At 39.8% G+C, this 22,202-nt stretch overlaps 1 protein-coding gene across 5 annotated transcripts; it reads right to left on the bottom strand.

Annotated features, from left to right (window-relative positions):
• Positions 1 to 302: 302 nt before the first annotated feature.
• On the bottom strand, positions 303 to 21,744 carry SLC25A30 (solute carrier family 25 member 30). 5 transcript variants are annotated; one of them, XM_079136691.1, is made up of 10 exons: positions 21,610 to 21,744; positions 15,699 to 15,818; positions 14,161 to 14,308; positions 10,927 to 11,021; positions 10,018 to 10,103; positions 7,683 to 7,778; positions 6,622 to 6,746; positions 4,523 to 4,661; positions 3,451 to 3,531; positions 303 to 2,069 (listed from the first exon to the last, which is right to left on the bottom strand). In XM_079136691.1, the coding sequence occupies exons 2-10, from the start codon at positions 15,760 to 15,762 to the stop codon at positions 2,028 to 2,030; spliced, it is 876 nt and encodes a 291-aa protein (XP_078992817.1). In that variant the 5' UTR covers positions 15,763 to 15,818; positions 21,610 to 21,744; the 3' UTR covers positions 303 to 2,027. The 5 variants fall into 5 exon arrangements, with proteins under 5 accessions (XP_078992817.1, XP_078992819.1, XP_078992818.1 ...); XM_079136693.1 differs by having other exon boundaries at positions 15,699 to 15,814; positions 21,610 to 21,720; XM_079136692.1 differs by having other exon boundaries at positions 21,489 to 21,610.
• Positions 21,745 to 22,202: the final 458 nt, after the last annotated feature.

Here is a 22,202-nt window from a genome sequence, read left to right as displayed (position 1 = left end):
GTTTTCAAAACAACTTCTATTTTAGAAATTTTATGTATACGTTAAAAAATAAAACGTTTTCTACAAAAAGAGAATGGTTCTGAAAAAGCAATCCCTTCAACTCAAAGAACTCAAAAGTGAAAGTCTCTCTACAGAAGTCTACCACATTAATGGAATGTCTGCTAAGGAGAAAAAATCTCCAACATGGTTCATTCAGTGCCTGGCAACAGGAATTCAGAGGTCCTCTGCTGCCACCAAGTGACAGTCAGGGGGGCATGTGGCCTTTCATTTTGGTCTAGGCAGTTAATACCTATCAATGACCCTTCTTCTTTCTTTACTTTTTTTTTGTAATGCCTTTGTCTTCCAAACTTTTACTTTTGGAAATAAAATTCCATTTCACAAAATCTTTTCCAAAGGGAACACTAATAAAATTGACAAGGTGAAAATGGCCTAGAGGAAAAATTGCCTGATCCTTAAAGAAAACCTGTATTTCCTTTCTCCCAAGGAGGAAGGAGCCCTGGGGCTAGACAAACTGGGACTTTATCTGGCACATTAGATAGAAATGGCCCACCCTGGAGCACAAGTTAGAATTTACTGTGGTTCCTAAAGGGTGGATCTGAAAGGATCCCTACTTTTTTGGTCTGTCTTCTAGAAATTGAAAGTTCTTAGAGCTCTGAGGGACATCTCTGTTTTAAAAATAAGACGAAGAAAAGAAGGAAGGAGAATGATTTATCACAGCATTAAAAAAAGAAAAAAGGAAAATATCATATACCTTTTATCAGAAATGAGATAAACAGGTGCACAAAAGAAACTGTTTTGGGCTTAGTAGCAGCACACTTGCCTAGCATGCCCGGGGCCCTGGGTTCAATCCCCAGCAGCACCAAAAAAAAAAAAAAAAAAAAAAAATTTAAAAATTAAAAAATTTCAAGCAAGTATTTTATATCCAAACTAACTAGGAAGTCCAAGAAAGGAAACATTTTAACAAATATGACAGGATGTAAAAGCTAGAAATCCAGAAAAATCAACCCAATTCACTAGCAACATTTTGTTAAGAAAAACCTTCATTTACAATGTTCTTCCTTTAACAAAGGGCTTTACTCACTGTTACTGTGAGAAGCCCGTGGTAATAAAACTTTCTTCACATCTGCAGACTGTTAGAGATTATAGCTGACAACATGATGTAAACATACTTCCCTTCAGGTCACATAAAACACCTGCTCTTCTTTTCTTCATCTGACCCCAACATCATTAGAGGTCATTATCCCCGTTTTCTAGGTTGGGAAATAATAAATTTTGCCAAAAATAATAGAGTGAATTACTAACATTATCTAAAACAGAAGGCAAGCACTTGAAAACATCTCCCACCCATAGACTTGTAACCTTGGAAGCCAACACATCACCCCACTGTGAAGTTAGGTATTAATACACTGTAACAATTCCTCACAAAGGTCAAGTCTTCAATGACTTAAAATCACTTATTTTAAGTGAAAGATCCTGAAAAGATAGAAGATTATAAAGCAGTGCAATATTCCAAGGATCTATTTCCTGCCCTGTCTATACCTGGGGTTAACAAGTACAGGTCTCCACACATGAAATGTCTTCGGCTGACAAGAAGTCAAAGCTCCCAGCACTTTGGGAACAACAGCACTGTCTTGGAGGCTCCACTGCATCATTTCCATGAGCTGTTTTAAAGCAGGCTGATATCTGCAGTTATAAGCTGAGAGGCATCAGGAGCTGCCCTACCTGAAGAAAACAGTCCACGGTACCTGGTTTTCTTGCAAATTTTCTTTGTACATTATTTTTGATGTCAAAGGGCACTTCAGTGATAAGGACTAGTGTGTGGGTGTTACAATTTAGGCCATTAAATGCTGATGAAGAGCATCCAATGCCAACAGCAGCGATCTAAACCGCCCTCGCCTTCTTCATCTGTTGCTCCCATCCCAGAATCTGTGATGAGCCCAGCAGTGAGAAGCACAGTGAAACACAGGAAGCTCTACTGTTGCAGAAGTCAGTGATAACAGACAGATGTCATGTGCAGCCTTCATTTGTCACAAGTCCAATTTCTTCAGCTGTTCATATGTCACAAAGAACTGTAGTGATAGGTTAAGGCTGCCAAAAAAACGTCCTCTTACCAACTCCAGTTAGTAAAAACAGACTCACAACTCACACGCCTGCTAATAAGTAGGTATGCGCAGACCTGTGGCTGGACTTGTTAGGTTATGAGGAGCTACTTCCTTAACCATCTCCCCCAAAAGCCTGCCCAGAAAGTCAGCTTGGAACAGAAAGTCACTGCTGAGTGACAGAGATTTGCAAATCCCCTGGCTTCAGCCTCTTCTGAAATGATACCCACACTAACTAGCTTTTGTCGTTTTGTGTGTAACTGTGTGATTCTGATCTGTATGAAGACTTTCTGGAACAGGAAACTTCTTTGTGAAAGACAGAGGCAGTTAGCAATCCCTGGGAAGCTCTCCTCCAGGCGTCTTCCAGGCAGCCTTTCTTGTGAGGAAGGAGCAAAGAGAAGAGAATGGCAAAACCCAACACTTCTGCTTCTTTATTCTGTCTTTTCATGTTGACTGAACTGTTACTCAGTTATAGTTTAGACATGTGTCCCAGAATCTCATGTGTGAGACAATGCAAGAACATTCAGAGGTGAAATGTTCAGATTATGAGGGTTGCGGCCTAACAAGTGGATTGATCCACTGATGTGAATTAACTGGGCAGTAACTACATGCAGGTAGGGTGCAACTGGAGGTGGTAGGTCACTAGGGGCCTGCCTCTGGGATTTACATTTTGTCCCTGTAAGCAGAGCTCTCTCTGTGCTTCCTTGTTGCCATGTCCTGAGCTGCTTTTCTCTGCCATTGCCCTTCTGCCTCATCTTGAGCCCAGAGCAATGGAGTCAGCCACCTATGGCCTGAAACCTTAGAAACTGTGAGCCCCAAATAAGCTTTCTCTCCACGTTGTTGTTCCTGTTGGGTCTTTCGGTCACAGTGATAAGAGAGTCAACTAAAACCCACTCCTTTCCTGCCTCCTACTTTGGCAAAAAGGAATAATGCAGATCAGCCAAACAATTCAAGAGTAGATTCCTGTTATCTCCAGGATAACAGCCTCTGCAATAAGCATTTTTAGATCTTGTTGCCAACTGTACCCTTCCCCAGGGCAGTTGTTATAAACTCAACCCTTGTCTCTCTCTGAAATCATACATGCCCTTAGATTCTGGAGCAAAATGAGATGAGAAATTTTACTGATATCATTACCCTTCAATAACACCATTATTAAACTAAGCTCCATAGTATTTATCACAGAGACTGAGTAGAAACTAAAAAAGAAACTGAGTAGCTATTTCTCTGAATGAGAGGAACTCAAAAAGGGTAAGAACCTATTTTTAAATTGTAATTAATAATATGACTGTTTATATAAGCAATATTCTATGCCTCTATCTTTTTTCAGATCTACTAGAACAGAAAAGGATACGATGATATTCCAAGGACCAAGTCTCAACCAATTTGGCCAAAACCCTTTATATAGAGCAAAAAAGCCTTCATTCTTCCATGTCTGTTAAAAAAAAAAAAAAAGAAAAGAAAAACAGAGTTAACTTCCAACTTTCCATTATGTCAAAAGCATTAAGAGTGGACACAGTTATATAATTTTCTTAAAAATTAAATCCTAGGCCTGGGGGTATGACTCAGTGGTAAAGCACTTACCTAGCATGTGCAGGGCCCTAGGTTCAATCCCCAGCTCCACAAAAAATAAAATCCTGTGTGGCAAGACTGTTATAATCTTTGCCCTCTCTTTGTTCTACAAAGGCTTTTGCTTAGGACAAATGACCCCAAGCAAAGGGCTAAATAAATCCTACACAAAGCAAATAGTAGTAAGATCATGCCAGAGAATGAGACCCACAAAAGTGGTCCTTCATCTTTGGCTGCTGACAATTGAATGGATAGACAGCTGAAAAGTTTCACGTACTCATGAACAGTAGGCCTAGTTATTTAAGCTGAGAATTACAGTAGGATTGATGTGGTTATTTGAGAGAGAGAGATGTCTGGATGAGGGACATTCATTCCAGTTTGATTTCTATGTGCTAGACACAAAAGAAGAAGGTATTTTGGAAGGAGACACAAAAATATTACTATTTTATTACCCTTCATAGCAGAGTGGAGGTATATAGAAAATGAGCTTTTCATTTCAAATATTCATTTAGATTTTGTATTTATAATAGTTTACCGCAGTGTGGCAAAAGTGGGGTGCCATATGTATATCTAAAGGCTGTATAGCATTATTCATCTTAGTTTTAATAGCTGTCAAAATTAAGTTACTTCATATATACATATATATGCACATACACGCTTCTTATATACATATATACACACGTATGTATATATACAAAAATGTATTTGTATTTCGTATATATACACAAATATATTTAGATAAATATATATTTGTGTGTGTATATATATATATGTGTATACATACACGCACATACAAAAATATATATGTGTTTAGCACACAAAAAAATTCTCAACCTTGCACATTCATCCATTCTCACCTGTAACAAGCAATCCAGGGTACCCGTGTAGCCAGAGCATCTCCCATCTCTAAAGGCTCTCTGATTCATCATACGGGTTCTTACAACATCAACAGGGTTTGAGGCCAGGGCCCCCACCAGACCACAGGTGAAGCTTGAGCTATGCAAATTTCATTGGGAAGAAAACCCGAAAAGTTAGCCACCACTCAGCATACAGAAACACCATCAAAGACAGGAAATGACCTCCTCCCCAAACTAAAGTGACATGCGATGACATGAAATATATCAAATATAAGGCCCATATCTAGAAAGCTAGACAAACTTCTTAAATACCAGCACTGATTTTATTTGCTTATAAACTCCAGCCACAGCTAAGAGTACTCTGAGGTTCTGCATAGTCCAAGAATCACAAAAACATGGAGGATCATGATCCAAGGATGAACTATTTCATCTATTTACCTGTAAGTGGCACCAGAGTAATTCTAGCCAGATCATATTCATATTATTCGTGCAGATCAAAGAACAAGATCTCCTTACTGGAATAACCAAAGTAAGGTTCTGCTAGACTTGCACTCTCATAAGACTACCATAGACCACACTAGGTATTATTCAGCTGAACTGTGTTTAGCCTAAAGCTGTCTCTGCACATAACTAACTGTAACCTACCTGTGAACAATGTGCAAACTAATGTGAGAGTCTATCCTTAACAAGTAGCCAAGTCTCAGCCAAAGATTCAGTCAGTCATAAACTGAAAGCTGCCGAAATATGTCCAAATATGGTCAATGCAGAACTGCAGTCAATCAGGTTATTTCTGTACAGATGTTCCTCAATTTATTATGGTGCCCTGTTCTAATAAACCCATCATTAGTCAGAGAAATTATAAGTAAAAAATGTATTTAATGCACTTAACTCGCTGAACATCATAGCTAAACCTAGTCTACTTTAAATATGTTCCAAACACTTACATTAACCTGCACTTGGGGCAAATTGCCTAATTAAAAGCCTACTTTATAATAAAGGGTTGAATCTCTCATATAATTTACTCAATTCTGTACTGAATGGCTGTATAGGAACACTTTCTCCCCATTGTGAAGTTGAAAAAGCCTAAACAGACCTATTTTTATGCCATTTCTATTTCTCTGGCTATAAATGTTGCCTGCACACATTGTGAAAAAGAGCTCTCTGAACGACTTTTGGTTAGGAGTGATACCTGGTTCATGAACCTTTTTCTGCTCAAAAACTATGTTAAAGGTTTACTTGTCTGAGGTTTTCCTTTCAAGAGTATTGGTTAATTCAGAGAAGGTTTCTAAACCTCAGCACTAATCACACTTTGGCCCAGGTCATTCTTCTTTACAGAGCCTGTCCTGTACACACTATGATTAGCTGCATGGGGAAGCTCTCATCCACCAGAAGCCAGCTGTGCTCCCCCTGGTGGTCACAATATGATCAGTCTCCAGGCTTTGCCGAAAGTCCCTGTCAGGGCAGTCACCCCTACTACTACTGAAGTATTAAATAGGCTAAAATACATTTATATAATGTCATAATTTGAAGCTATTAAAAATAAATTAAGTCTGCTAGAACTGACATGGGAAGACATGAGCAAATAATAATTTTAATAATAATTTTAATGAGCAAATATGAAGGGCTGGGGGTAAAGCTCAGTGGTAGAGCACTTGCCTGGTACATTAGAGGCCTTGAGTTTGATCCCAAGAATGAGGTACATGTAATATACTTTTGTAGACATACTGCATTTATATAGAGATAGGTACATATCAAACTGTTAACAACAACAGTTGCCTATACATAGGGATAAGAACTTATACTCTTTCCTGCTTGATTTCTGGGTCACATATATATTTTAAGTCGTCAATGGACCTTTATTTTATTTATCCATTTATACGTGGTACTGAGAATTGAACCCAGTGCCTCACACATGCCAGGCAAGTGCTCTACCACTGAGCCACAACCCCAGCCCCAGATTTCTGTGTTATATATTTTCAAATGTGAAAATATAATATTTTTATAATAAACTTTCTCTAAAGTAACTATAAATTTATATAAGATTGCCACCCTAAACTGCATACCTAAAATATTAATTTTTTTAAATACCATAAACATACAGGAAGTGGGTATACACAGTGTCTCCCATCAGGCCTGAGAGAATCAAATGCTTCTTGGTAATGTCATAGACTGGTAGCTCCACACCAACAACAATAGCAGCCCTCTGAGCCGTAAGGGAAACACCCTGTGTAAAAATAATAATAAAATGATTCAGATAGCAATCCACAGAATGCAGATGTGCAAAGTTCTACTCTACAAGCCATAACCACTTTTCATGTGATCCTACTGTCGACAGAAAAGTGAAATGACAAAGTGAAAAGACCACAGAGCTAGCACTCAAAAGCTACAAGTTCTAATTCTGACTCTGGCACCATCTACATGATCTTGGGCCGGGCCTTGGCCAGGACAGTCACCTCTCAGAGCCTCCAGTCCCCTTGTCATACTGAGAGATCATACCAGGTGATATTTAGGGTCTCTTTTGTGAACTGACAAGCCATTAGAATACCAGGAAACAGCTCTCCACACCAGCACTTGCCTAATACCCAGACTTCACATAATGGTCTTGAAACCATATTGCTCTGGTGGAACTGGATCCTAGATACTTCTCCACAAGTATTTTTTTTTGGGGGGGGTGGCGGGGGGGATTACTGGAATTGAACTCAGGGGCACTTAACCACCGAGCCACATTCCTAGTCCTATTTTGTATTTTATTTAGAGACAGGGTCTCACTGAGTTGCTCAGCACCTCACCATTGCTGAGGCTGGGTTTTAATTCATGATCCCCTCTTGCCTCAACCTCCCAAGCCCCTGGAATTATAGGTGTGCACCACCGCACCTGGCTTCCATAAGGATCTGAACAACAAAAAACAAACACGTGTTTAATCTTCACAAAACTTCTTACACGTGAATTATTCAAAAGGTATTTTTAAATCATGACATATTCTTTATATTCCCATTTTACAGACAAGGAAATAAAGAAGATCATAGCTTCAAGGGCGGAAGATGCCAGTCTTCTGTTTTTCCTTTATGCCACTTGCATTAAAATAAAATAATGGAAATAGGACAAATTTTAAAAAGGAAAAAGTTAAGAACTAAGTCAGCCGGATGTTCTTTAAGCTTACCTTCCACAGTCCTCTTGTACCTTCCTGCTGGTAAATGTTGATGAAGTTGCCTATCATTCCACCTTGAATATTACTGTTTTGTGCTTGCATTCGTATCTAGAGATAATTTTAAAGACAATAAGTGAAGGAAAATAGCACATTCTCCCTACCACCACCCTTGTATGCCTCTGAAAATTATTCAATGTCATGCTTAATAACCTTAAAAAAATATATAAATATTACTGCAATGCTGCTTAAAATGTTCTCAGTAGACCAAAAACATAAAATGATTGGTTCTTGGGAACTCTGGAATCTCCAAAAGGCACCTAGAGAGTCCAGGGAGTTCTATATATAGCATTTCATTAACATCTCAAAAAATTAATTTTTTTAAAAGTCTTTTGAGAAGGACAGAAAATAGCATATTTCCCTATAGGTGACTAAGCAGGAAAGAAAGTGATGGCAATGCTAAAGATTTAATATAATTAATAAGAGTTATTCATGCTGCAAGAAGAACAGCAAGCATAGGTTTTAAAATGCTCCAAGTCACTACTATTTCCAACCTGCTGAACCCAAAGATATGCAGGCAAGCTGGCCACATGATGACCACATGATACTGTTAGACTCTGTTACACTTGAACTTACTAGTGAACTTCAAAAGGCCATGCAATCCACATGACCGAGATTCCACCATAAATGTCATGTTTGATGTAGCTCTTTGCCTTCTTTAAAGTGAAAAGGGATTTCTCACTAAAAAAAAAGTAGTTACTCATATTTGTTTAGGGAGCAAACATATTACCACTAACTTCTAAAGGAAATTGTTAATTGCCACATTAACATGGCAAAGTAAACCAAAATTCAGGAAGTGCCTTTCTCCTAAGCCCTAAGAGATATTTAAGAAATCAATAAGAGTATAGAAATTCTTCTGTAGCTCTCTTACCCCAAAAGAAGGGAAAAGGGCCTTGTATTTTTCTTCACACATACTGTACCTTCACTATAGCATATGTACCCAACATGTGGTATACTCAAAAAGCTGCATACAGCTCTGATGCTTCTTAGAATCCTCTATTAGTTTGAAGTCTGAGAGTAGGAACCTTCTCTTATTCATTTGGAAAGCTACGCATGTAGTCTTCGTTAAACAGAATGTTTATTAAATATGGGGATGAGGGAAGAATAACTCAAGGGGGTTCAGAAGTAATGCGTGCCTGGGTTTTTATTTTATTTAATTAGTTATACACTTGCCTTATTCCAAAAAGGGTTTAAGGATGCTGTGTCCCTAGTCATTATGGTTTAAATATGAGGTGTCCCCCAAAAGTTCATGTGTGAGACAATGAAAACAAGTTCAGAGGTGAAATAATTGGGTTATGAGAGTCTGGACCTAATCAGTGGATTAATCCAATGAAGGATTAACTGGGTGGTAACTGTAGATAGGAAGGGTGTGGCTGGAAGAGGTGGGACACTGGGGGTAGGGGAACCATGCCTTTGAGGCTTATATTTTGTCCCTGATAAGCAGAGCTCTTTCTCTCTGCTTCCTGTTGCCATGACCTGAGCTGCTTTCCTCTGCTGTACTCTTCTGCTATGATTTTCTGCCTCACCTTGAATCCAGAGCTACAGTCAGCTGTCTACAGATTGAAACCTCTGAAATTATGAGCCCCAAATTAACTTTCCCTCCTCTCTGTTGTTCTCGTCAGGTCTTTGGGTCACAGTGACAAAAAAGCTGACTAAAATACTAGTATTCTCAGTAAGGTCATCTAATATGTTACACCTCATTACAGTAAGTAAATATATTTGATTGTATTTCTTAAAACAAACTAAAAGGTAAGAAAATGCATTCAGAAATAGTTATTAATGAGCAGCTTAGATTGAAGCCCATTTTTCTTTCCTTTTCTTTCTTTTTTTTGTACAGGGGATTGAACCCAGGGATGCTCTACTACTGAGCTAAGTCCCCAGACCTTTTTATATTTTTATTTTGAGACAGGGTTTCATCTAGTTGCTGAAGCTGGCCTCAAACCTGTGATCCTCCTGCCTCACTCTCCCCAGTCGCTGAGATTACAGGTCTGGGCCACCCCACCCAGTTAGCCCATCTATTTTTAATGAACCAATAAGACAAGGGAGATTTTCTATGAAAAAAGAAATGAGATGTATCCATCCAAGTCTAAAACTTTTTTCCTGCTCAGTCACCAAGATCCTTGTCTCCAAAATAAGCTCTACTTTTGAGCACATCTGTATCAATGGGAAATGCACTTAGTGGATTTATGTCTTTACAGTATAAATGGATTTACATATATACAGAATTTTATATTCACAGATTTTCATTATCTAACAGAATGTCCTCTCAGATGTAACTAGTACAGCTTACTTTCAGAACATCAGTTGGATTAGCAATGGATGAAGATATGACACCAGAGAGAATTCCACATATGACATTGATCAGTAGGGTTTCGTCTGTAAACAAAGACATATTATTTGACTTTCCACATATACAGAGTTCTTCCTGTAAGTAACCCAAATAAGTGAAACTCATTTACACATGACTTGTTCACCTTAAGATAAATTTATGCCTTACAAATCAACTCATTTTAAAAGCAATTCTGCTAGCTATTTCTTAGTATCTAAAAAGAAAGTTTGAATGATCATGCAAAGTGAGTTACCATCTACAAATTCAGTTGTGTGTGTAAATTCAGACCATTATAATTAAGATGAGGCATATCTGTTAGACGAATACAAAAAGACACATTCCTATGAAGTAACATGGAGATTTGTTTGGCACAGAGTTTTTAAGCGACATGGTTGTGTATTTAGTTTGAAATATGCCAAAGTACTTTCGTATACCAGTGACTGGGGCTCATCCCTTTTTATCAGGGAGAGGGAAGGAGAGAGAGGGGAAAGAGAGAAAGAAAGACAGACAAACAGACAGAATTCTGTGGATTAAAAAAAGTCATGGAACCAATTGGCCATGGAGTATTAGAACTCAGAGTTTTTAACACTAAGAACTATATTCAATATTATCCTGAAAAATGACTGACAAATCCTATGATTTTAGAAAATTTTAAGCTGGATTAAATGGTAACAACATACTCTAGTCTAGACATTTTGGAAATGAGGACAACTAATTAAAACGTTTATAGAGATGGGTCCTTGTAAGTATTGTTTCTCTCAATTCAGCTGGTTCCTGACGTGACATAGCACAATTCTTTCCAAAACCACTTGAATAAAAAGATCAAAAACCCACGGCTGGCCCCAGGTGAAAAAGAGAGTCCTCACTCACCTTCTGGGCGTTCAACAAACAATCTCTTCAAGCTCTGGTAAGTGCCTATCTTGATGGTGCCATAGGAAGCCTGGCGTAGCATGGCAGGGGCAATCCTGTCAAACCAACGGGCAAGGGGATGAAGACAACCCAAAGGTCACTTGATAACCTCAAGGAGAACCACATGTAGAGGCACACTCAAAATACACTAAAATGGATTTCTTAAAAGTCAAGATCCAACAAAAATAAAAGTTCAGTAAAATTTGTGCCGATTACTAGTTAGTTCATCAGGTGGAAGTTTGGCCCCTCATATTTAACCTCAATGAAAATGTAAGTGGAGATGATTTGCCCATTTGCATTAAAATGCAAGGGCTTTCCTTTCTGGATACAAAGTGCTTGAGAAAACTGGCCAGAGAGAGGTATACCATAAGCACCTGTAATTTTGCTACTGTTGCTCTAGAGCTCATCTCCTAATTCCTTGAGGATCCTGTGTAAGTTATTTCCTCTCCCTGAAAGTTTTCCCATCACTGTACTAAAACAAGTTCAAGGCATAATCAGCAACATAAGTCGAGTTCCCTGCATCCTACATACCTCCCACAATCCTCCCTGCCACATCCACTCTGTGGTATGTACACTGGCCAACTCTTTTTCTATACTTCCCACTTCCTTCTTGAATTGCAACCTGCACTCCATCCTCCCTCTCTCAAAACCCCCTCCCCATGGCAACCAACTGAAAACTTTATTACTAAATTAAATGGTGCTTTTCAAGTAGGGTCCCTACAGCCACAGCAGTATTTGCTCCTGGCCACCCCTGGTCCTATTAGAGCTCTCTCCTCCCTGACCTGCTGGAGCACTACCTCTCCTACTTCTTTTCTTATTCTACAGCAACCTACAGGGCAGGGTCCTCTATAATTCTATCTTGTTTTCTCTCTCCTTATTCCACGCACACTCTGGATGAGCTCATTTCCTGCCCTGGCTTCACCTATCATCTGAAGACTGATGACTCCTGAATGTGTTTCCAAAGACTGAGCCAAAGACAATTCCAACTGCTTCCTACATTCTCAGTTTAGATGTCCAACATTCACCTCCAGATCAAATGTCCCACATGCAACTAATTATCTTCCTTTTCCAAACAACTGGTTCTCCCTTCCTTTCCTAGACCAGGGAATGGAACCTCCAGCTATGCACTAGTCAAACCAGAAATCAAGTCATTAGCCTTGTCCTTCTTCATTTCACCTCTCCTATATGGAGAGCTCATGTATGAGGTCACACAACACTATTAATCCTAAATAGTTTTCTAGCCTACCTTCTTTTGTAGCCCTGAGACCAGTACGTAGGCTCAGACTCTCATCTTCTCTGCTTCTTATGTGACAGTTCTGTTTCTAAGGTTACCTATCTCTTAGTTCTTCCCCATGACAAAGGTGACTTTTACTCTGGAAACCTGATCATGCCAGTCCTCCTACTTAAAACCCTTCAGTGGTTTCTGTATGCCAGAGGTGAAGCAAACTCAAATGCTTACAGCTATCAAGCAGATGCCACGTGTGAGTGAATCAGGCTCAGTCCAATCACCCACAGCTATAGTATGTGAAGGTCAGAGGTTTTATAAACCAGAGAAGCCATCCTTCAGTGAATGAACATGGGCTTGATGTTGATCTGTCTTGAGAAAATGGAATCCCAGCTTCTTACATGTAATTTCTCATTTTTTAAATATTGACTTAGCTAGGTACAGTGTTGTATGCCTATAAGCCTAGTTACTTGAAAGGCTGAGGCAAGAGGATTGCTTGAGCAAAGGAGCTCAAAACCAGCCTGGGCAACATAGAACCTGTCTTCTACTCCAAAAACAAATAAATAAAAGAATACTGGCTCAATTTATTTGAAAAAAATACAAAAAACAAAAAACAAAACAAATAAACAAATAAAACCCTGGGGATTAGTGGGTCCATGGAGGAGCTATGGGTCACTGGTTTGGGACCTATGGTTGGCCTGGCAAGAAGCTGTCCATGTTCTAATCCCTCATTACCATTCCAGTTCCATCTCTTGATACTCACCAGCTCCCACCCTGTAGGTATGCTGAATTACTTGCAGTTCCAGAAGGTACCATGCTCTCCTTTACATACTCTTGGCTCTATATGAATATAGTTCCCCTCTAACTTCACCTGGCTAACTCTTCTTGATCCTTCAAGGTCTGAGCCACTGTTTCCTAGGCTGAGCGGCTTTCCTGAAAACCCCACTTTCTTCCCTGCAAGGTCTGGTGTTGATGCCCTCTCTCTGCCAGACTCTACTACTCACCAGACTCCATTGTAATCCCATTTTCACATCTGCAGCCCCCACTAAGTGGCAGTTCATTAAGGACAGGGTGATTCTGCAGATCCTCATTTCCTCCCAGATCCCCGCTCACCATTCTCTGTATCCTGAGAGGCTGATGCTTACAGACTACGTTACCCAGGATCCCTTGCCTGCTGCCTTCCAGAGGGTGCAAACAGTAGGAGAGGCAGGAAAGGGGAGGGTTTCTTGCCCTCCCTGGGTACTGCCAAAGCATCCCTTGACAACTTCTGTCCTCTTGTTCAAAGCTCCAGCACTGGTAGGCTCAGATAGCTCTATTCCTGCCCTTGCCCCTTTGGTCCTAGGGTTTATAACAATTCCTCATTCTGCCAGTTTCCAGGTACCTCAATTTGTTTTCTTCCAGGTACCCTTCATTTGTTTTCCTCTGGTTTTGATTTCTTAACCCTTGAACGGTCCCTTCGCTTAAGACCCTTCATTTAAACTATGCAAGTAAATTCTGTATCTTGCAAGAATTGCCTGATGTAGACAGGACCTTGTCTTATACACTCTCTCACCCAGCACTTACAGAACACTGTCCATTAAATACTGAACAATGTTTAACTAGTGAAAATTAGTTCAATGCAACTCTTAGCCATACATTTACCACTTTCATGGTAGCAAAAAAACTTGATAATTTAGAATAGCTATGGAAAAGGACTGTTCTTTCAAAGTATGAAAAAGAATACCAGATGCTACTGAATATAATAAAAACAATTTCACCAAAACATATACTACATAAAATATGTACTTACAAAATACCATAGAAATTAAAAGTGAAAAGTCTACCATGCTAATTGATCTTCAAATACACCTCAAATCTTTACTTTTTCTCAAATACACCTCAAATCTTTACTTTTTCTCTATGAAGGCTTAGTCTTACGTCTATCCATTGACGGTCAACAGTGAAAAATAAACACACAAAAGTTCACTCACCCTGAATACAGAGCCTTCAGCCCTTCTTCTCTGCCTATCCTCACCAATGCATGCAACATTCCTCGATACCTAATTTCTTTAAAGTTGGCATCATTTTTCTGGCCTTGAATCTGAAGCCGTGTCTTGGTTACATCAATAGGAAATGTGCCTTGAAATGTTAAAGAAATATTTCACTTAATAAAAAGAAAGTCCACTAAATAAAGTATCCATAGTGATATATTACTAAGGAAACAGACTATAATATGAAGTAAGAAACATTAAGAAATGGGAGACATTGTGATCTTTCTCCTATTTTAAAAAATTATGACACCAAAAGATTAACAAAACTAAAAAAATACACAAATATATTTTTCTTTCTTTATATTTTTATTCATACCTCATCTTACTCTACAAAGGGTCTGAGGAGATTGCATTGCTATAGAAAATAGATAAACAGAATTATTCACATAAACAAAAAATTCATTTAATAACCAAAGTGACTATTCTGTATGTAAAAGCTAAAATTTGGCACAATGTGACTAAAGAGAGGTAAAAAAAAAAGTTCGTTTTTAAATTTTTTATTTTATTTTCATATTTTTATTTTTAAAAAATTCACTTAAAGGAATTTTTACTTAGAAAGGAGTGTTTAATAGTCTAAAATTAAATCTGATAACACAGGTAAAATGTTTCGTATAGTATCTTAACAGTTAATCCCAATATATAAAGCCCCTAACTCTGACTCACCGAATCAGGATTCATTTATTCAGTAAAATGAAATATTCACTGAAATTTATCAATTAAAAGTCCCCCAGCAAAGAGACCCAGGCCATTGGGTGGTGGGTTAACATGTCACGTAAGGCAACTGAGTAAATGAAGTGTCCAGCCCAGCACCAGTCACACAAGAGGTGGTCAGTCCATGTGCTGAATGACTGATCCCAGAAAATAAACACAGGGACCAACAGGATCAGATGTGGAACTCAAATGATGACGTCACTGATAGAATACAGACAATGTACAACTAGGAAGCGACTGAATAAAGTCAATCTAATAAGTCAATCTCATTAGGCTCAGAGAAGACCCTTGAGCTTCCCAAATCTCTTTACTGCCAAATGGGTGAATTGTGGCAAAGTAGGGGAAAGGGCAAGGAAAATAGGAACAGACACAATCCAAACAGGATTCATAAAACTTCTGTCTGGCCGACAGGCTCAACTTTGTCCCCGCTGGACTCTGAACCCTAAACTGCTACTAAGTAACCCAAATGACTTATCTGTCTTTAAAACAAACCAAAAGGAGGCATTTTTAAATTCTGGGATTAGGGACTGCGGTTGTCACTTAGTAGTAGACGCTTGCCTCGCATGTGGGAGGCACTGGGTTTGATCACCAGCACCACCTAAAAATAAAGTAAAGGTATTATATGTCCACATACAATTATATTCTGGGATTAATGTTTCCTAAATTCACATTTTGCACTTGAGCAACATTCACGTCAAACAACTAACGGCAATTCAAACACAATCTCACGAAGTAGGCATGGTGACTTGGGGACACGCGTTCCTTACCACATTCAGCTGTGATGGAGGCCAGCCCTCCATAGACAAATGGCTTCCAGTTAAGGGCTGACATTCTCGCTGTCCCTTCTCCTTTGACTTATACAAACATCACCGTCAACAGGGTTCTTTCTGGGCACAAAAGGAAGAGGATGCAAAGTTGTAACTTCACACATAGGCAGCTTCTTTTCTCTCCCTGGGTTTTATCAGGAACTATCAGGGCTATCACCAACGTCCCCTGCAACAATCCCCAAGGTGAGCCTCACCTTAATAAAGCAAAGCACCCCTGTCTCCTAAGCCCAAGATTAGCAATTTCTAATCTCACTTCATCAGTAGCCCTAATTTTCACTCCAGCCTCAGGAAGTCATGTGCCAGGTTAATATATCTCAATGTGTGCATATGCATACAGTGCAGGGCAGGGGAGGCTGTTTGCTGAGTAGCCTTTTTTATCGTGGATCTGTTTGTCATGCAATAAATATTGGCTATTCATCTGCCACTGTCTTAGCCAGTCCCTAAAGGGAGTCAGCACATCCCCCAAGTACCCTGGAACAGAAAAATGTTGCAAACCTGTGTCATATGGTAAAATAATAATTACTTAAAATTACCACCATCTACTTCTAGTACACTTGGTAAATGCCAGCTCAGCTCTCCTGGCTACATGATGTTACTAGCTGGGAGGCAGCTTGGTGTAAAGGAAAGAGGTAGAACTGGGTCAGGGCCACACTGAGGAAAGTGTGTGGAAAGAGGTTAATAGGAGCTTCCCACACTTTCCAGGGAAGCTCCTATTAACCTCTCAGTCTAGGTATTTCCTTCATCAACCATTACCATCACAGTGGCCAACACAATTAAGAGTAGAGCACATATATTTATTCACCAAGATAAATCATATGCCTAGCTACAGGCCAACTGCTGGGATTAAATATTATATATGTGAAAGACACTCAATAGCTTCCTTCCCTTTACAGGTCCCTGCTCACAGTGGTATACACTTACATGCCACAGTTCAGCTACTGCACATTGGTGGTATGTTCCACAGTCATATGTGAGCTGAGTTGGTAAAAGTGGCCTGGTACCCATTAACAGGAAACACAAAGTAATACATTTGTGCGTATATACTATCAACTCTAACTTTTGTCAGTTTAAAGTAAAATTGGCAAGTAATATGCTCCAAATTTTTGTTCTGCATGTATGTAGGAATTTCTCAAGTCCACATTCCCCAGAAGCGGACCACAAGCCACTACCATCCAGAAGGTCAGTTCTCAGCAAGGCCAAGGTCAGGGCCACATGCCTGATTTACATAGAGGACCCTATGTAAATCTAATAATAGTTATTCCTCATTTAGGAATATTTAACACAGTAGTTACAAATGAGGGGGGTAGAAGGTTCAGAAGCATATAACTTGAAGTCATCATGCTTTCATGTATTTTCATGTAAAGAGCAAGCCCTGCCCCACAAAATTCCTCTTATCCCCCTATTATTCTTGGAAACATTTAATACCTGTACTTAACTAATTCTTAGCTTCACTAAACTCATAACTAATATAACGATTAACATTATAAGTTACAGACTATAAGAATACATTAATAATAATTCTAATGCCTCATTTTTTTAATCTTCAACCCATTTTGGGATTTACTAATTGCCAAGTTAAAATGCAAAACACTGATTATGTAACACTGGCATGTGGAATACCATAACAAAATGTCTTATGTAAATGATTTCACTGAAATCTCCCCAAAAGCTTGGGTTTAGGAAAACAAATATACCACTCTCACACACAGACTATAAAACTCAATTAGACCCAGGTGCTCTGCCTAAATCCACACAGCTGGCAGGGGCAGAACTGGCCTGACAACCCTGAGTTCTGACTCCAGATGCAGCATTCTTTCTGCCAAGGTCTCAGGCTCTACACTGTCACAAAAGAGTGAGAACATTTTAAAAATAAAGAACCCACAAGAGGGTTGTGATGGGTAAAGATATTCCATTAATTTTAATAAGGGCAAAAATACTGCTAAGCAGAATACATCTTATAAACAGTATATATGTTATAAACAATAAAATGTGCTTCATTTTAGAGGAAAAAAAATCAAAATATTCAGAAGATAGTCATTCTAAAAAGCAATATGTTTTTTCCAACAAACAGTATACAAAGATGCTGTTTGCATGATTTTTTTCCATGTTTTTTTTACTGAGATGAAAATCAAATAATATAAACAAACCTCCTTGAGGTGAATCAGTGAGTGGCACTCAGAGGATCCTGCAAACACTACTCTAGAGTTTCAAAACTGTTTCATCTTCTTACCAGGAAACCATTAAGCAGTTGCTCCCCTTTCCCTCTATCCCTACCTCCTAAATGATTTGTATTTCAGGGGATGAGACACCATGTATATATCAAGCACCTGGGGGCAACATGGGATTCCTTGGTAGTTCTGAACCTGCCTGCAGAGCTTCTTTCTCTTTTTTAATTTTTATTTTTACAGACTTCACTTTGATTCATTGTATACAAATGGGGTACAACTTTTCATTTCTATGGTTGTGCACAATGTAGATTCATACTATTTGTGAACAGGACAGCCAACCAGGAACTCACAGACTGAATAAGGATCACTGACACATAGCCCAAGCATCTGTGTCGCTACTGAAAATCAGCAAAGTAAATAAATGATGGCCAGTTATACCATGGGACAAAGGGATTATTTAAATTCCTGTTTTAAGGAGTTAATTTTCTTTTTTTTCCCTCAGTTTCAAGAGTACGTATTAAATATTTGCTGATTGCTAGCACTCAGATTGGCAACCACATGTTGAAGAGTCCTTCAAGAGTCAGAGGTAGGTAGAGTTGGGGTGAGAAACAAAGCATTGTTTACTTAGTTGCCTCAGGCCCACTGCTGAGCCAATCAGTTGATAAAAAATACATTATGTATTAGTATGTAAAAGTTAGAAGGAATAAAGAGATCAAGGCAATGAGGACAGATCTTAAATATTAAAGATGGCGAAACACAGATGGAAATCAGAATGGCATTAAAACATGGTGCCCATTCTGATGTCTAACTTGAGTTAATTTTCAGTGAAGAAATTACAGCTGCTTGTCATTTTCAATCATCTTACATACAAATGATTTTTTTTCCCTACAAGGAATCCATATGTGACATGTGGATGGACACACACGGATGCACGCACACACGCTCACACACACACACACACACGCCTCCGAAAATTTATGGGAAGTGGGATTATAACTGATCTTTAATTTAAAAAAATTTACTCCATACATCTCACTAATATGCTAGTTTCTGACACTACTTTTAAGCTACTTTTTCCTCTGTTGGTTTCTTTTTTAATTTAAATAATTTTTATTAGTTTATTGTTATAATTGCTTTATTTTATTATTTTTTTTCCTCTGTCAGTTTTGATACTAAGTTTTCAGTTCGTTAGATTATAACCCAAAGGCTCTGGGTTAATACTCATGCAAATACTCAACTAAGCCATTGTGCAACTGCCTCTTCACTGTTTTTGAATCACATGGGATAGATCACATCTCATTAGTTGTCACTGCCAAAATAAAACTTATCTTCCACAAGTGGGTGTCCACTCCTGTGTCAGCATCCCTGGTTGAACTATAAGAAAGTTCTTTCTATTCAATTACATTGTGTTTAAAAGTTATCTAGTAAGAGGTTAAAAACAACTTTTGGGCTCTTTTCTTTTCCTTTCCAAACACTAAGATTAAATCCCTAAGCAGTTAAGACTACTGGGAAGTCCCAAGTTAATGTTTGCTAAAAAACAAAGAATAATTTGGTTTACATAAGAACCAGAAAGCCTCAGAAGGTGGACAACCATCCAAACAAAAGAGATCCCCATTAAAGCTAGAATAGGTCACCTATGTCCACTGAGCTGTACTGGCCACAGCAGTTATCTTGGGCTGGATCTCTGTTCAGTAAATTAACTCATTTCTTTTTTTAATGAGCTCTCTTTGGAGGGGGTCACCTCACATACAATCCTTAACTTCTGGTTTTGGAAAAAATTCCAATTCTATCTACTAACATGTCTCTGGATGCTGTGATCTTTGACTACAGTCAAAACAGTCAGAGATGGATGTGTCCTTAGCAGCCTCTCAGTCCAAGACCCTGGGAAGGGATTACAACTTTGCAGAAACTCAGGGTCAGGCAGTGTTTGTAGATCACTTCCCATTATGCTCCCTTTGGAGCATAATAAAATAATAAAATAGTAATAATAAAACCCATTATGCTGCATGATGAACACAAGACTAACAACAGTCATCATTAGTAAACTCATGTCAGGCATTTCTACACATTTTCCACACAAAGGATTTGAATGAATCCTCACAACCCCATGAAACAGGTATCATTATCCACAATTCACAACTGAAGCAACAGAGCCTCTGAGAAGAAAAGTGACTTTACTCAGTCAAGGCTACAGGGCATTCAAACTAATGTGCCTCTGAAGGTACAGTGTTTCCTCCATGTACTACTTTGCAGCAAAACACTATCTTCCAAAGGCTGTTTTAAAATACTGGGGTCTGGGGGTGTAGCTCAGTGGTAAAGCACTTGCCTAGCATGTACAAGGACCAGGGTTCAATCCCTAGCACTCCCCCAAACACACACACATACACTGACTGCCCCTTATATATAAATTATAAGACATATATTTACATATACATGTCTTGTTGGCAGGGGAGGGAATTCTACACATTCAGAATAAATGTGGGATTTTTCTGCATGGGCGATAGAAAACCTCTTTTTTTTTTTTTTCTAAATGTTTTTTGAATGGAAATGTCCATACGAATTAAAAATTCCAAAGATTCACCCTACACTTAAGATACATGCTAAGTATCCATCCTCTCTACTACATTTTCTCTTACATGGCTACTTAATATTTATTTTCACCTGACCTTATTTGTATAGGTGTAAGGAGAGGTAATTAAATACAGTTTGTACTTCTGAAAGGCTTTCCAAGTTTCTTTCATGTAATTAATTCTTGGTAAATCCTTTCAATTTCAATTGTGTTTCCTTTTCCATCCGTAGTTTTAAACTGTAATCAGTTTCTAAATTTCTGGGCTCTCATAAATCTTTGTTCCCTGCTGGATTGACCTTTCATGAACTTCTCCTATTCGAAGTGCAGAACGAAAAATAAGCTCAGCACAGTTTACCAAAAGTGGAGTTAAAAGCAATCTTAGAAATTCCATCTCATTTCACCTGAATTAACTAAGCCCAAGGTCACAAAGATTGGCAGCAGCAAACCCAAGACTAAAATTCATGCCTGTCAACTTTCTTACTACACAAATAGAGACGAAGGTAGAATTCGCAGAACAGTTCCAACACTGTTTTGCTCTTCTTGCGCAGAACAACACTGCTGATCATTGCGATTGCTTTATATGATATTACATCTGGAAAGACCTTAAAACCCAGAGCTACATTAACCTTCCGATCAAATTCATTCGACCAGTTTTTGCAAGTATGAACCAATCTGGCTTGTTCCATGCGCAAGTCGGAGTAGGCTGTTCTTTTCCAGCAAAGGAAGCCGACCCGTGCTGGGGCTGTGGAGTCTGAATGAGCCCACGAGGGAAAGAGACGCACCGGCAGGAGGAGCTAACAGCTCCAACACGGGCGCAAACGCTGAAATACCGGAATCCGGTACACGCTTGCATCCCAAAGACTACAGAACAGGAATCACCCCACAGCACCAACACCACCCTCCCGATGCACGGCAGCAGTAGCCCGGGGAGCGGGACCCTGTCCTCTGCCCCCGGAACCTCGCGCACCATGGAGCCCAACCCTGCACGCGAACCTTAGCAAGCCCAGCCGCGACGGCTCTCCGGAGACCACGGCCCCAACTACACCTCCAGTCCTCCGGCTCTGGGCACCACGGCGTAAAAGAGGGCGTGAGCACGGAGTGGCCAAGAACTTACCCCACAGCGGTGGCCTCCCACCTTCTCCAACCCGGGCTTGGATGCGGCCTGATAGGGCGGTGCCGCGAGAGGTGGAGAAAAGGCTGAGGAACTGCGGGGGCGGCCCAGGAGCCCGCGCACAGCCCCGCCCCGGCCTCCGCGCATAGCCCCGCCCCGGCCCCGCCCCCGAGGCCCCGCCCGGATCCTCGGCTGCCATTGGTCGCTGACGGCACCAGCCCCGCCCAGGGCGCCCCCGTCGGCCCGCTAGACGGCTATGGAGGGGCGGGGCCGCGGCTCAGTTGCACCCAGATCTGCCGGCTTCCCCCTCGGCAGCATGCGTTCACCCTCGGGTCTCGGTTCCGCCGGGAAAGAGAAACCTGGAAGCCGCCAGAGCCACGGAAAGGGCGCCTTCTCTGGGGGTGGTCTTCGGTTCGCGGGAACCTCCATTTTTGGAAGGAAGTAATTCGCACTTATTTTTTAACCCAACTTTTTAGTTTAAAAAAAATCAATGAGCCGACCGAAAAGTGGGAAGAACCGTACTATGAAAAACATGCTCTTTCCCCACAGTCACCAAAATGCTGACATTTTGCGACATTTGCGTTCTATTTTCTCAC

This window comes from Sciurus vulgaris, assembly GCF_902686455.1.
Source record: "Sciurus vulgaris genome assembly, chromosome: 4".
NCBI lineage: Eukaryota > Metazoa > Chordata > Mammalia > Rodentia > Sciuridae > Sciurus > Sciurus vulgaris.
This window is presented reverse-complemented; position numbering and strand designations above follow the sequence as displayed.